General features: G+C 41.3%; 1 protein-coding gene and 1 pseudogene across 1 annotated transcript; one reads left to right on the forward strand and one right to left on the reverse strand.

Moving 5' to 3' along the window:
- Window positions 1-1,487: 1,487 nt before the first annotated feature.
- On the forward strand, window positions 1,488-2,577 carry LOC115117321 (cholesterol 25-hydroxylase-like protein 2). The gene is given in 4 exon segments (XM_065018093.1): window positions 1,488-1,565; window positions 1,865-2,064; window positions 2,185-2,261; window positions 2,264-2,577. Coding segments are annotated over 4 exon segments (669 nt in total).
- Window positions 2,578-10,394: 7,817 nt separating this feature from the next.
- On the reverse strand, window positions 10,395-17,317 carry LOC135571385 (proteinase-activated receptor 2-like; annotated as a pseudogene).
- Between the last annotated feature and the right edge of the window lie 41 nt (window positions 17,318-17,358).

Genomic DNA, 17,358 nt, shown 5'->3' on the forward strand with positions numbered 1-17,358 from the left:
TTAGTTAGGGTGATGAAACTGCTCCCTTCAGAGTTGGCCAAGCTAAATTAAAAAAATACTACGCAGAAGAGACATGTTATGTCCCCATGGAGGGGGTGAGAGGGGAAAAGCATAAGAAGTCCTAATGAAATGAATTAATAATTGCATTACTCTCGCATTGCATAGAGACCACTGAGTCCCCTTCAAAGTTGAAATGAAAATCTGTAAATTGGAGAATTAGATTACTTTGTTGTTGTGTCATGAGTTTATCTTGTTGTTACATTTTTGTTCCCTAAAATGTATGTGGAACAGCTATGGACCAGACAACAGTAATAAACAGTAACATACGTTCTCATTGAGATACATTAAAATCCTACAATGTGCCGCTCTACACTTCAACTTCTTCTAATGCATATAAAAACAGGGATTAATGGAGCTTCACATCACCCAGTTTCAGGTATTCATAAAAACATTTGAAAAAAGGGAGATTTTCAATTGCAGCCCTCAGAAAAGGGTTGTGTCCACAAAATGAAATGTGTAAAACCTCTTCAGAAACAACTATCTACGGTACAGAGCAGAGCCGTCTTTCTTCCAGTGGTACTTGTCTGCCCTCTAGTGGTGCCAGACAGCACAAAATCTAGTGGTGCCAGACAGCACAAAATCTAGTGGTGCCAGACAGCACAAAATCTAGTGGTGCCAGACAGCACAAAATCTAGTGGTGCCAGACAGCACAAAATCTAGTGGTGCCAGACAGCACAAAATCTAGTGGTGCCAGACAGCACAAAATCTAGTGGTGCCAGACAGCACAAAATCTAGTGGTGCCAGACAGCACAAAATCTAGTGGTGCCAGACAGCACATAAACACAGTGTTTATATGCAATTATCATAGAAACTGAAGCAGAATTTATTGCCCATTATTAGGTTAATTTAGATAATATGATAACATTTATATAAAGCCTTGTTTGAGTTAGAAAGGGATTACTTGAGCTCCACCATAGAAACCATCTCTGTGGTAGACAGACCACTTGCCTCTTTTCACTTCCAACAATCAGACCTTATTCTCAGCAGTATGATGCAAGCTGAACCATACACAAATTCAACATTGTATTTTTGTTTGCCAAGTGTAATTTAACATTAATAAGTAGAGCCTTTGAACTCCATGTCACTTCTGACAGCTTTCTATTATGTATTACTGTTAGCCCTCACAACAAGTCAAGAAGAGAAAGAGAGAAATATACATTTAAAAAACATCTTTAAAAATGTTGTTTTTAATCAAATTATCAACAGGTTTAACCAAAGTGATCAATTTGACAGATTATCACCCAGTGAGCAAAATTGGTTGAAATACGTCTTTTGGTCGTCTTTTGAATAAAAAAATATGTATTTTCAACCAAAACAAGATGTCTTTTCAACGTATTGTGCTCATACTACAGTGTCTGCATTAAACAGACACTGCACCAAAGTCTTGCTTTTTGACAACAGTGTATTGTTGCTCCTCAATGCCAGTAATGAAAACACACCGCTCTTTTGACAAAGTCAAATTCAAGTTACTTCTGATCGGTGGGAGGCAGCTCTCTAAGATCTGGGTCAGAAATAAGAGCTGCTGTGACTCAGGTCCTGAGTCCTGGCAGCGATCCTCTGGCCAGAGAAAGAGGGGTCTTCACAGGGGGGGCGCTTCGATGTACATAAGAGGCTAAGATCGACCCCCAACCCAAGTTGGCACGACGGCATCAAATGATTTGCTTTTTGCAGAAAACAAACATACGTTAGAGCTGTAATGATCTTTGCTATTCTTGTGGACTCTGCTGCAACCAACCCAGTTATAAATGAATCATCTGTGATTATTAGATTTTATAGAGAACCACCAATTGTAGTCGTCCTTCAGCCAGAGCCGTCCGTCCTTCAGCCAGTGTGGAACTACCTCCTGAAGTACCATCAGGCTGAGCCTCAGAGCCCTCTGTTCCCCGTGGTCATCTCAGTCTCCACCTACCTCCTCCTGGTGACCCTCTACACCCTGTTGGATGTCCTGGCCCCCAGCTGGCCCACCCTCAACCGCTACAAGCTCCACCCAGACAGACCTGTCACATGGGACAACATCTGGCCCACCCTCAACCGCTACAAGCTCCACCCAGACAGACCTGTCACATGGGACAACATCTGGACCACCCTCAACCGCTACAAGCTCCACCCAGACAGACCTGTCACATGGGACAACATCTGGACCACGCTCGGCCTCACAGTCCACAACCACCTGGTCTAAGTCTTCCCTCCCACTGTGCGCCAGGGGTGTGGAGGCCACCCATCCCGCTCCCTCGCAAAGCCCCCACTCTAACAAGCTTCCTCCTGGGCATCCTGGGGTGCACAGTGGTCTTTGACTTCCAGTACTACCTCTGGCATCTCCTCCACCACAGAGTCCCCTGGCTGTACTGTACCTTCCACACCATGCACCACCAGTACCTTCAACCCTTCAGCCTGGTCACCCAGTACTTGTCCGCATGGGAGCTGATCAGTGTGGGATTCTGGACCACCGTGGACCCCCTCTTGCTGCAGTGCCACTGCTTGACCACCTGGTGCTTCATGGCAATTCAAGACGGATAATACAAGGGAGTTGAGCACACACACACACACACACACACACACACACACACACACACACACACACACACACACACACACACACACACACACACACACACACACACACACACACACACACACACACACACACACACACACACACACACACACACACACACACGAAGCAGTGAGCTGAATGAGGGTATTTTCGTGTGCCTCCAGAGTGATGCTTGGGGCCAATACTAATGTATCATCCTCTCATTCAGACAGTCAATGCTTTTATTGGCTGAGACGTGTACACAGCCCCTCCCACCTTCTTTCTGATCCATGATCTTCAGCTGTGATCCAAACAAAAACCAAACACAACTATTTCTCTTTTCAAGCATGCCTTTGGCAGATCACTAAGAATACTTGCTGTTCCTAGAAAGTATGCTTGTTATCTGATAGATGCGTAATATTGGAAACTGTAGCGCATATGTCCTACTGATGATGATTGGAGCAGAGGGCTCATGGAGGGTTAGAGCGTACCCAACACCCAAAGTCAATTCAACGTCTATTCCACGTTGGTTCTAGAAACAAGGTTGATTCAGCCAGTGTGTTCCCAGTGGGCAGTATCGAATGTGAGCTGTGTTTTAAGCAGATTGTCAAATTACTGTCGGAAATTTTGAAACAATATGAAACAAATATGAATATTGACTGTCATTTAAACAAGTCATCATCCACTGTGAGATGAATTCCTTATATTTCAGCACAATACCATCCATTCATAATGTTAATTTGTTCACATGAAGTATCTCTTGTCACAAATACATGCACTTGCACAAACTGTCCAACATTTGTCCCCCTGTACAATTTTAGACACCATAGGTTTGTTGAGAAATGGGAAGAGAAATACACACACACTTACACTCACACCTGGACTGCCATGTATAGGAAAAGGTCAAACAATAATAACTCCCATTACCCGAAGCAGACCACAGTCACAGTGACTTCCTTATTTGAACAGCTGCCAGTTTGTCATGAAGTACAATATTCAAATCAAATCAAAGTTTATTGGTTGCATACACAGTTTAGCAGATGTTATAGCAGGTGCAGTGAAATGCTTATGTTACTAGCTCCTAAATGTCAGTAAAATGTCAGACAAGTACACAAAAAAAAAATGTGTCAGGACTAATCCAATTAACAACCCAAATAGAACTGTAACAGTAATCCAAATTCAATCTATACGTATATACACCGGATGAATTTACAAGATATACTACAAATGACAGTAATCCCAAAAAATGTACAGCAGTAGATCTATTACAATAGTACCCATTACACACTAAGCAAATATTAGTAGGCCTATGGCATTCATGTAAAATCTCTCTCTGTTATTATAGGAAAATAGCCGTTACTGTGATTGTGGTTGATATCCTTGGTACAGTATGTCACAATACACTGTGCCTTTGTTTGTTGTTATTCACAAAGTGACAGTACTTGCAGAACTGGTTTGGTGTGTCGACGCATGAAGATAGTCAGTCACCTTGTGTTGCAACGCTTGAGTCTATTTTAGAAATACAGGCTGTGAGACACTGGCTGAAACAGAGACTGTGTGTGAGTGCGTTAAATGAACCAAATTCGGTGAGTCATGGGAACTACGGATAGAACGAAGTGGCTGTATCTCCCTGGGCACCTCGGGATTCGGTTGAAGATAATTCGATTCAGGACCTTCCTGCCCTACTATCAGCTTGAGAACTACTGTAAACACATGTCGTGACGTGATCTGTGATCTGATTGACCCAAAAACATGTCACCACTTAACTCTCTCTCTCCACCACTTTACTCTCTCTCTCCACCACTTTACTATCTCTCTCCACCACTTTACTCTCTCTCTCCACCACTTTACTATCTCTCTCCACCACTTTACTATCTCTCTCCACCACTTTACTCTCTCTCTCTCCACCACTTTACTCTCTCTCTCCACCACTTTACTCTCTCTCTCCACCACTTTACTCTCTCTCTCCACCACTTTACTCTCTCTCTCCACCACTTTACTCCCTCTCTCCACCACTTTACTCTCTCTCTCCACCACTTTACTTTCTCTCTCCACCACTTTACTCTCTCTCTCCACCACTTTACTCTCTCTCTCCACCACTTTACTCTCTCTCTCCACCACTTTACTCTCTCTCTCCACCACTTCACTCTCTCTCTCTCCACCACTTTACTATCTCTCTCCACCACTTTACTATCTCTCTCCACCACTTGACTCTCTCTCTCCACCACTTTACTATCTCTCTCCACCACTTTACTATCTCTCTCCACCACTTTACTCTCTCTCTCCACCACTTTACTCTCTCTCTCCACCACTTTACTATCTCTCTCCACCACTTTACTATCTCTCTCCACCACTTTACAATCTCTCTCCACCACTTTACTCTCTCTCTCCACCACTTTACTCTCTCTCTCCACCACTTTACTATCTCTCTCCACCACTTTACTCTCTCTCTCCACCACTTTACTCTCTCTCTCCTTACTCTCTCTCTCCACCACTTTACTTTCTCTCTCCACCACTTTACTCTCTCTCCACCACTTTACTCTCTCCCTCCACCACTTTACTCTCTCTCTCTCCACCACTTTACTCTCTCTCTCCACCACTTTACTCTCTCTCTCCACCACTTTACTATCTCTCTCCACCCTTCCCTCTGCAAATCATCTGTAAGAAGCCTGCTCTTCTTGTACTCTATGTTCAAATGTATTCACGCACGAGTTGCTTTGGATAAATGCGTCTGCCTAATGGCATATGTTTTATTATGATTTTATATTAAATGCAAATGAATCAGCCATTAGGAGAATACTAGTTCCTGTAAACAACCCTCCCTCTCAGGTGATGAAAATCTACTGACGTCTGCCTCTTGACGGGAAGGGCTTCAGCATACTGTGACCTAGGCACTATAAGGTTCTATCTGACATTTTGGTAAAAAATGAGTTATTTACATAGAGTTGCTCTTTAGGTGGTTCTTTATATGTGAGATACAGCATGTCAGATTTGTGAAAAAGTTTCCAATTAAAAAATAACAATAATCAGAAAGTTCTTATCTTACTTATTGAGTCAAGAAAGAGGAAGACATCACAAAATAGTTCTGAGATCTGGGACTTGAAAAATACGAATTATCTCAAAACTATACATTTTGCAGACCAGGGTTGGGTAGGTTACTTTCTAAATGTAATCCATTACAGTTACTAGTTACCTGTCCAACATTGTAATCAATAAAGTAACTTTGGGATTACCCAAACTCAGTAACGTAATCTGATTACATTCTGTTACTTTTAGATTACTTTCCCTTAAGAGGCATTAGAAGAAGACAAAAATGTATGTTACCAATTGAACAACATCTATTGCAGGATAAATCAATGTTAAAGTTTACATAGCTGGTCATAACATTTTACTTTATGGGTTGGTTATGTAGGCTTCTTCTAACCCATTGCTTTCTATTACATATAATAATACGATTGAATTATATCTTTACATTAAAAGTCTATCCGAATTTGAGTCATTCCAATAAATGTTTATACCCCTTGATCTTCAAGAATAGGTCTTGGAAATATGGAAGTATAGATTACCCAAATTTTTCTATCTGAGCATGACACCAAAACTAAGGACTTATTAGCCAGCCCTACTCTGTTGTTTATGATTTTGATGTCATGGACTGATTGGGCTCATTGATTCGAGTTGAAAAATAAATGCTGCTCTCATGGATTGGCATGCTTTGAGTACTAAAAAGTGCTATTTACATGTGAAAAATGAATGCCATATGCTGCATTTGCTATAGGCCGATCGTTTACCTTTTTGTTGGTAACACTTTGATATCTTGATAATATGCAGCTGTTTAAAGGGTAAATCCACAGATGAAACAATAACAAAACGGTTGTCCTGGCTCTGTTTAGGTAAAAAGCTGAGGGATGGGCCTGGAAAATGTAACCACTCTCAGATTAACTCTTAAGGATCAGCCCCTTTTTTATCAATTTTTGCCTGAAATGACATACCCAAATCTAACTGCCTGTAGCTCAGGCCCTGAAGCAAGGACATTCCTGGTACCATTTGAAAGGAAACACTTTGAAGTTTGTGGAAATGTGAAAGGAATGTAGGAGAATAACACAAAATAGATCTGGTGAAAGATAATACAAAGAAAAAAACAACCATTCTTTTGTATTTTTTTTTACCATCATCTTTGAAATGCAAGAGAAAGGCCATAATGTGTTATTCCAGCCCAGGTGCAATATACATTTTGGCTACTAGATGACAGCAGTGTAGGTGCAAAGTTTTAGACTGATCGAATGAACCATTGCATTTCTGTTCAAAATGTTATATCAAGACTGCCGAAATATGCATAATTTGTTTATTAATAACTTTTTATCTTCAGAAATGTGCACTCTCCTCAAACAATAGCATGGTATTATTTCACTGTAATAGCTACTGTAAATTGGACAGTGCAGTTAGATTAACAAGAATTTAAGCTTTCTGCCAATATCAGATATGTCTATGTCCTAGAAAATGTTCTTGTTACTTACAACCACACGCTAATTGCATTAGCCTATGTTAGCTCAACCATCCTGTAGAAGGGACACCGATCCCGAAGAAGTTAGACAGAGCTATGGATGCAAGGACTCACCATCCATGATATCAACATTATTGTTTTAACCATGTAATGAAGCTATACAGTGTTTGTTTACATTTAGAATAATTACAAACACTGGAGAAAAACAAGCTTATATTTTGGGTTCCCGTGGAGTTTGACAGTTGAACTAATAAGCTCATGAGGTTATATTCTTCAAGAATCAATATATACAGTACCAGTCAAATGTTTGGACACACCTACTCATTCCAGGGATTTTCTATATTTTTACTATTTTCTACATTGTAGAATAATAGTGAAGACATCAAAACTATGAAATAACACACTTGGAATCATGTAGTAACCAAAAAGTGTTAAACAAATCAAAATTATGTTATATTCTTCAAAGTAGCCACCCTTTGCCTTGATGACAGCTTTGCACACTCTTGGCATTCTCTCAACCAGCTTCATGAGGTAGTCACCTGGAATGCATTTCAATTAACAGGTGTTCCTTGTTAAAAGTTCATTTGTGGAATTTCTTTCCTTCTTAATGTGTTTGAGCCAATCAGTTGTAATGTGACAAGGTAGGGGTGGTATACAGAAGACAGCCCTATTTGGTAAAAGACCAAGTTTGTATTATGGCAAGAACAGCTCAAATAAGCAAAGAGAAATGACAGTCAATCATTACCTTAACCTCTTGGTGACATGGGGCAGTATTTTCACGTCCGGATGAAATGCATGCCCAAATTCAACTGGCTGCTACTCATCCCCAGAAGATAAGATATGCGTATTATTAGTAGATATGGATGGAAAACACTCTGTAGTTTCTAAAACTGTTTGAATCATGGCTGTGAGTATAACAGAACTTATTTAACAGGCGAAACCCAGAGGACAAACCATTCCGATTTTTTGTTGTTGAGGTCACTCTCTTTTCAATGGGTTTTCATTGCAGTTCCTACCGCTTCCACTGGATGTCACCAGTCTTTAGAAATTGGTTGAGGTTTTTCCATTGTGTAATGAAGAAGTACTGCCATCTTGAACGAGGGTAACTTGAAGTGTACTGTTAGATAGAGGTGTGTGACCAGAAGGCATGCTACAGTTTGTTTTCCTCCTGTATTGAACACAGATCATCCCGTCTTCAATTTGATTGATTATTTACGTTACAAAATACCTAAAGTTGTATTACAAAAGTAGTTTTAAATGTTTTGGCAAAGTTTACAGGGAACTTTTGAGATATTTTGTAGTCACGTTGCGCAAGTTGGAACCGGTGTTTTCTGGATCAAACGCACCAAATAAATGGACATTTTGGATATATATCGACGGAATTAATCGAACAAAATGACCATTTGTGATGTCTATGGGACATATTGGAGTGCCAACAAAAGAAGCTCATCAAAGGTAAGTCATGAATTATATTTTTATTTCTGCGTTTTGTGTCGCGCCTGCAGGGTTGAAATATGCTTTTCTCTCTTTGTTTACTATGGTGTTATCCTCAGATAATAGCATTGTTTGCTTTCGCCGAAAAGCCTTTTTGAAATCTGACATTTTGGCTGGATTCACAACAAATGTAGCTTTAATTTGCTATCTTGCATGTGTGATTTAACAAAAGTTTGATTTTTATAGTAATTTATTTGAATTTGGCACTCTGCATTTTCCCTGGCTTTTGGCCAGGTGCTATATCTCAGAGAGGTTAAGACATTACTTTTTTGAACGTTTTTTCAAATGCAGTCGCAAAAACCATCAAGCGCTATGATGAATCTGGCTCTCATGAGGACCACCCCAGGAAATGAAGACCCAGAGTTACCTCTGCTAAAGAGAATAAGTTCATCATAGTTACCAGCCTCAGAAATTGCAGTCCAAATAAATGCTTCACAGAGTTCAAGTAACAAACAGAAACCACTACTAAAGGACACCAATAAGAACAAGAGACTTGCTTGGGCCAAAAAACACGAGCAATGGTCATTAAACAGGTGGAAATCTGTCCAAATTTGAGATTTATGGTTCCAACCGCTTTTGTCTTTGTGAGACGCAGAGTAGTTGAATGGATGATCTCCACATGTGTGATTCCCACCGTGAAGTGTGGGAATGGTGTTATGGTGTGGGGGTGCTTTGCTGATGACACTGTCAATCATTTATTTAGAATTCAATGCACACTTAACCAGCATGGTTACCAAAGCATTCTGCAGCGATACGCCATCCCATCTGATTTGCGCTTAATAGGACTATCATGTGTTTTTCAACAGGACAATGACCAGGCTGCGTAAGGGCTATTTGACCAAGAAGGAGAGTGATGGAGTGCTGCATCAGATGACCTGGTGTCCACAATCACCCAACCTCAACCCAAATGAGATGGTTTGGGATGAGTTGGACCACAGTGAAGGAAAAGCAGCCAACAAGTGATCAGCATATGTGGGAACTCCTTCAAGACAGTTGGAAAAGCATTCCAGGTGAAGATGGTTGAGAGAATGCCAAGAGTGTGCAAAGCTGTCATCAAGGCAGAGGGTGGCTACTTTAAATAATCTAAAATATACTTTTTTGGATACTACATGATTCTATGTGTTATTTTCTAGTTTTGATGTCTTCACTATTATTCTACAATGTAGAAAATAGTAAAAAATAAAGAAAAACCCTGAATGAGTAGGTGTGTCCAAACTGTTGACTGGTACTGTACCTATTAAGGGGAAGAGAGGTGTAAATCACAGCATAGTAATCAGAGGTTGTTCCTGCCTGCCCTCCAGGTGTTCCTACACAGAGACCAGTTATCTGTGGGAATCACTGACACCATGGAAACAGAAACACAGCAGTTCAATATTGCTCTAAAACATTTCTCAGCCTAGCCTACCTTAGCTAACTGAAACAGAGAGGGAGAGTCTTTTAAGAGATGAGAAACTGAAAAATCCAGTCAACTGTTCTGAAACAGAAAACATCAGTCTTCAGATTATCACACTGAAAGGTATTGTGAAATATTACATGAATTCCTTACCATAATCACAGACCATGGCTCTTCATAATCCCGGACAATGACTCTTGTAATATCATCTCCCACCAGGCATGTGAGATGACTCAGTCCATCCATTGCTATGAGCACCAGGGCATTGGAATATTGATAAGGATTACGCAACAGAAACAAAGTTACACATTAGAGAACAATAACAACTATAGAATCAAACACCATTAGTTTATCATATTGCATACATTTAATCAAATCAAAATCCAATCAAATCAAAATGTATTTGTCACATACACATGGTTAGCAGATGTTAATGCGAGTGTAGCGAAATGCTTGTGCTTCTAGTTCCGACAATGCAGTAATAACCAACCAAGTAATCTAACTAACAATTCCAAAACTACTGAAACTAACAAACTTAAAACAAAAAACTTTTCATGGCTTCAAAAATTCACGTGAGCTTAAAACATAAGGACACTATAGTAAAAAAGGAGCCATGTTAATGTGTACAGCCTACTGCCCTATATAATCTCACACAGGTAATTATATAAAGGCATATACCAGTGAAGATATGTAGACCATAGACTTAAAGCCAGTTTACCCCGACACCGCCCTTCTCAAATATGTCACTCATCCTCATTGGGGCGGCAGGTAGCCTAGTGGTTAGAGAGTTCGACTAGTAACCAAAAGGTTGCAAGGTCAAATCCCTGAGCTGACAAGGTAAACATCTGTTGTTCTGACCCTGAGCAAGGCAGTTAAATCACTGTTCTTAGGCTGTCATTGAAAATAAGAATTTGTTCTTAACTGACTTGCCTAGTTAAATAAAGGTAATGTACTATATTTTGGGATTTCATAAAACATGTTGACCATGTGCTTGGCAACATCTTGTCCAAAATGCACCTCTTTAAATGTAGAATATCTAACTAGATCTTTACGCATTAGCCCTTTAACAGCCTGTCAAGAACTGTGATGAAAGCCAAATGTATTAATTTCATCCGTGAGAGATATGTCTATGAAAATCACAAAAGAAGTCCAGGATATAGTCCTCCATTTTCACTGGTCTGGAGCTCAGCAGTGTCCAGGCCTAACTTAAAACATACTAAAGCTCCCCTTGACACTTTGTTACACAGATGAGAAATATAGTTCCTCTTGTGTGGGTTGTTTAGTGTAATGTGACTACATATTTTCTTCAGAATTCGATATCCTTGTGTCCTGGTCCTGTGAGAGGTCAGGTTGTGTGTCTCTGTCTCATAGAGGACACAACACTCACACACAACCGTGTTCCATTTCTTGTCATTGCTGTCTATATCCCAACTGTTACAGGACAGATCACTCTAGTATCTTTATTTCATAAGGTACATTCAGTGCATCAGTCCACAAACATACAGAGAAATTGTATTTTCAATGAGCCTCTCCCAGTGTCTTTGCCTAGTCGTCCGAATGGTTCCCATGCACTATTAGCAGGTACTGCTCTGTGTGTTCTCTGACTCAGACACATAGGCCTTGCTCTTCTTGGAGTACTTCATGGAGCTGAAGGAGACCCTCATCCTCTCCACCGTCCTGCTGCTTCTACACAGCAGTGTGTTCTTCACATGGTCCCTGAAGTCCTCAGACACAAAGTAGTAGATGAAGGGATCCAGACAGCAGTTGAGGCTGGCCAGACACAGGGTGGTGATGTAGAAGCCATAGCTGTTGTTGATCACCCCGTCCTTGAGGAGGGTCTAGTGGATGACTAGCATGATGTTATTGGGGACAAAACACACCAGGAAGTGACCAGCACCGTCACAATCAGCACCATGGCTTTCTGACGGTTCTTCCCGGGGTGATGTTGAGGTCCTTGAGTTGGCCGTGTGGTTGTAGGGGTACAGAGGTGTGGTGGTGAGCCAGATGAAGGCCCAAATAGAGACGGAGACAGCGATGGCAATTTTGTTGTTCTTCTTCTGGTGGGACAGAGGATGGGCCACCACCCAGTAGCGCTGAATAGTCAGACAGGGGATGAAGAGGATGGAGCAGTACATGTTCCCATAGAAGAAGCCCACCAGGACTTTACACAGCCTCTCTCCATAGATCCAGTCGTTACCGTTGAAGTGGTAGGCGATCTTCAGAGGCGTCCAGATGACAAAGAGCAGGTCAGACAGAGCCAGGTTGGCCATGTAGATGGCGGCAGGGTGCTTCTTCTTGGTCCTGAACAGGAAGACCCAGATGGCCATGGCGTTGGTGGTTACAGCCCCACAGCAAACCCCACTATGTAGACGATGGGGAAGAACACCGTGGTCAGACTGCTTCGCAGTGTTTCCGCGGTTGCCTTGTCCACCGTGACGTGGTCGGTATCTTGAGGGTCGACCACCCCGATGAACTGTGGTAAGAAACAGGAGAGAAACATTTGTATTTATTTATTTTATTTTATTTAACTCGGCAAGACAGTTAACAACAAATTCTTATTTTCAATGACGGCCTAGGAACAGTGGGTTAACTGCCTGTTCAGGGGCAGAACGACAGACTTGCCAGCTCGGAGTTTTGAACTTGCAACCTTCCGGTTGTTAGTCCACCACTCTAACCACTAGGCTACCCTGCCGCCCCGGCCTCACACCGTCCACGGGCTGACAGATAAAGGTGCACAATTACACCATTTTTTTTGCATAACCATAGCCAGCCATACCATGAGACATACAATGTCAAATCACTGGAAAAGATAAAGATAACTTGCTCCCAGCCTATAGACAGAAACTAAAACAGGAAACGCCCGTGCTCAGGTCTGTTCAACGCTGGTCCGACCAATCAGATTCCATGCTTCTAGATTGCTTCGATCACATGGACTGGGATATGTTCCGGATAGCCTCAGACAACAACATTGATGTATACGCTGATTCAGTGAGCGAGTTTATTAGCAAGTGCATCAGTGATGTTGTACCCGCGGTGACTATTAAAATCTTCCCCAACCAGAAACCGTGGATTGATGGCAGCATTTGCGCAAAACTGAACCACTGCTTTTAATCATGGCAAGGCGACCGGAAACATGACCGAATACAAACAGTGTAGCTATTCCCTCCGCAAGGCAATCAAACAAGCTAAGCGTGAGTATAGAGAAAAAGTAGAGTCGCAATTAAATGGCACGGATTACAAAAAGCAAACCAGCCCCATCGCGGACACCGACGTCTTGCTCTGAGACAAATTAAACAACTTCTTTGCCCGCTTTGAGGAAAATACAGTGCCACTGACACGGCCCGCTACCAAAACCTGCGGGCTCTCCTTCACCGTGGCCAACATGAGTAAAACATTTAAACGTGTTAACCCTCGCAAGGCTGCCGGCCCAGACGGCATCCCCAGCCGCGTCCTCAGAGCATGCACAGACCAGCTGGCTGGTGTGTTTATGGACATATTCAATCAATCCCTATCCTAGTCTGCTGTTCCCACATGCTTCAAGAGGGCCACCATTGTTCCTGTCCCAAGAAAGCGAAGGTAACTGAGCTAAACGACTATCGCCCTGTAGCACTCACTTCCGCCATCATGAAGTGCTTTGAGAGACTAGTCCAAGGATCATATCACCTCCACCCTACCTGACACCCTAGACCCACTCCAATAGGTCCACAGACAACGCATTTGCAATCACACTGCCCTAACCCATCTGGACAAGTGGAATACCTATGTAAGATTGCTGTTCATCGATTACAGCTCAGCATTTAACACCATAGTACCCACCAAACTCGTCATTAAGCTTGAGACCCTGGATCTCGACCCGCCCTGTACAACTGGGTCCTGGACTTTCTGACAAGCCGCTCCCAGGTGGTGAGGGTAGGAAACAACATCTTCACCCCGCTGGTCCTCAGCACTGGGGCCCTATAAAGGTGCGTTCTCAGCTCTCTCCTGTACTCCCTGTACACCCATGACTGCGTGGCCATGCACGCCTCCAACTCAATCATCAAGTTTGCAGACGACACTACTGTACAGTGGTAGGCTTGATTACCAACAACGACAAGACGGCCTACAGGGAGGAGGTGAGGGCCCTCGGAGTGTGGTGTCAGGAAAATAACCTCACACTCAATGTCAAAACAAAGTAGATGATCGTGGACTTCAGGGAACAGCAGAGGGAACACCCCCTTAGCCACATTGACGGGACAGTAGTGGAGAAGGTGTATGTCTCATTGTATGTCTCACCCGATGTCACAGGAAGGCCATACAGATCATCAAGGACAACAACCACCTGAGCCACTGCCTGTTCACCCCGCTATCATCCAGAAGGCAAGGTCTGTACAGGTGCATCAAAGCTGGGACTTCTATCTCAAGCCATCAGGCTGTTAAACAGCCATCACTAACATTGAGTGACTGCTGCCAACATACTGACTCAATCTCTAGCCACTTTAATAATAAAAAATTGGATGTAATAAATGTATCACTAGTCACTTTAAACAATGCCACTTTATATAATGTTTACATACCCTACATTACTCATCTCATATGTATATACTGTATTCTATACCATCTACTGCATCTTGCCTATGCCGCACGGCCATCGCTCATCCATATATTTATATGTACATATTATTATTCATTCCTTTACACTTGTGTGTACAAGTTTTTGTTGTGAAATTGATAAATTACTTGTTAGATATTACTGCGCTGTCGGAACTAGAAGCACAAGCATTTCGCTGCACTCACATTAACATCTGATTTGATTTTTTAAAAGCTTACAAACAGGGTTGCCAAACCATTTAAACAGTTTTTGGGTTGTGTCCGCCATCAGTTGAGACGCGACATGCTTGAATACAGGGTGGGTGTTATGTTTTGGCTAATAAATGTACTAAAATGGGAATAAAATGTAAGTTTCAAATTTCAAAGATTGTTGGAGGTCCACACATCAGAGAATGTTGAATTGAATGGGAATATCTGTTGTTTTAAATTATACTGACAATCCTCCATAAGAAACCTATTGAAATAATAGAAATATAGATAATAGATTAGACATTACCATTTAAGTTGACATTCGACAGTGTGTGGACCGGCAGCCATCTTTGTCATAGTAATTAGAAGTTACAATTTCAAATCAATTTAAGTTCAATGGCATACCAGCTAAATTGCAGTGGTCTGAAGGTATAGGTTCATTCTATTAATGTTATTTCTATGATTGAAATGACACCCACCCTGTATTCAAGAGCATGTTGAAATGAACTGACTGCCATCACAACACAAAAACCTCAGATGATGTAAAGTAGGTTTACCTCAGGTCAAAATTAAAGCCCTGCACGTGCACCACATCTGTACAAAAAATGAATAACCTTTATTTTGACATGAAGTAAGCAGAGAACAAGTACATCTACAACAGACCCACGTTTGAAAATCTGTTTAATAATACCATCCTTTAGATATTTTATCTCAAATTCCACCCATCATAATGACCTACCTTCCTGCCTACCAGCACAGTAAGTTGAAATGGAATTGTATTTAACTTTTGGCTTCCAAGGACTGTTTTTGTGTAACCCAATTGAAAGCAATGCTAGTGTATATAAATACTTTATCTCCTGAATGTTTTGGCATTCAGGTCCAAAAAGTCACTTCCTGACCACTTCTTCCATGAGCAAATATATATGGAAAGTCATGTTTAAATCAAAAGGGATGCTGTCAAAAAGTGATTGAATTCAAATGGATTTACCCCAGTACAAGTACGCTAACTCAAGATAATACAATGTGTCTACAAGTAGGCTACTGACAAAGTCATGAGATCAATTATAAAAGGTCAATCTTACCCATTGTATTGGCTGCACACTCGCAACTGTGCAGGAAAGTATTTGAGATGAGGCCATTGTCCTTGAACTTTGTACAGTATAAATGATCTGTGTCTATGAATTGTCTTCTCCTCCCAAGGTCAAGATGGTAGTTAACTTACCCTGATGCCGATGCCTTCTTTCTCTTTAACATAAACAGAAGAACGCACCCAAAAAAATAATAATTGATGGAATCAGGTTACCAGTGTAACCTCACTCTCTCTCTCTCTGTCACGACATGGTTTTGAGTGTCTGTGAATTTACAAGGCTCTAACCTGTTTGGTCTTATACAAAGATAACTGCGATTTGTCTGGGTTATTTCAATGTGAATCTTATGTCCTTTGACAGCTCTTTGGTCTTTAGTTGAAGTGTACCTATGATAAAAATTAAGTGGGAGAGCTTGCACAATTGGTGGCTGACTAAATACTTTTTTTGCCCCACTGTATAGAGGTAGAGCAATTTTGACAAAAACAAACAGATATAATGTTGCCCTAAGAGTTGTGCAGAGTCGGTAGAATCTTACTCCAAATGATTTAACGATGTAATTGCTGCCAAAGATGCTTCCACCAAGTATTAACTCAGGGCTATCAAGACATATACAATCAATACATCATTTTTATTAACTTAAAAATAATTCTATACTTTTTATTTCACTTTGAAAATGTGGAGCAGGTTGTGTAGATCTGTACGAAATAATATAAATGGTCTTTTTTGATTTACTTTAAATTCAGAAAAATGTCATAACTGTTGTGTCTTTGGCATCATTAAAAGTGAAGACTTATTCAATCAAATACATTTTTTGTCATTATTACATGATTAAACTAATTACATTACATTTCACAAATTGTTTCTGCATTCATACACATTCAGAGATATAGTTATGTGTGTTTCCTGTCCTCTCTGAGGTCACCAAAGAAAACACACTTGTCATACCTCTCCCCTCATATCATATTAAGTGTCCACAGACCATTCCCACAAGTGGACATTTTGTGTCAAAATCCCATTTTGTGGATTTAGGAGTTGGCCATGTGAAATCCTTTGTTCTCTCTGCGTCTCTCTTTCTGCATGACCAGGAGGAGGGAAACTCCTCCAGGAATTTGTGGCCTGCAATAACAGAACCTGGGTGTAGGAGAGTGAGAAAGAGAGAGGGGGATGCCACAACCTATACCCAGAAAGGGCCACATCATGACACTATGCAAGTGGTGTATGGACTTTCACTAGGCATTGTACAGTAGGTCATGTATGGCTCACTTGATAAAGAACAATACCTGTTGCCAGAAGTGAAGGGTCAGTGCTGGGCACTAAGAACTAAGTTAACAGTTTCAGAGAGCTCAGTGCTGGGCACTAAGAACTAAGTTAACAGTTTCAGAGAGCTCAGTGCTGGGCACTAAGAACTAAGTTAACAGTTTCAGAGAGCTCACTGGGCACTAAGAACTAAGTTAACAGTTTCAGAGAGCTCAGTGCTGGGCACTAAGAACTAAGTTAACAGTTTTCAGCACTA

This window comes from Oncorhynchus nerka, linkage group LG4 (assembly GCF_034236695.1).
Source record: "Oncorhynchus nerka isolate Pitt River linkage group LG4, Oner_Uvic_2.0, whole genome shotgun sequence".
In the NCBI taxonomy this organism is placed as follows: domain Eukaryota; kingdom Metazoa; phylum Chordata; class Actinopteri; order Salmoniformes; family Salmonidae; genus Oncorhynchus; species Oncorhynchus nerka.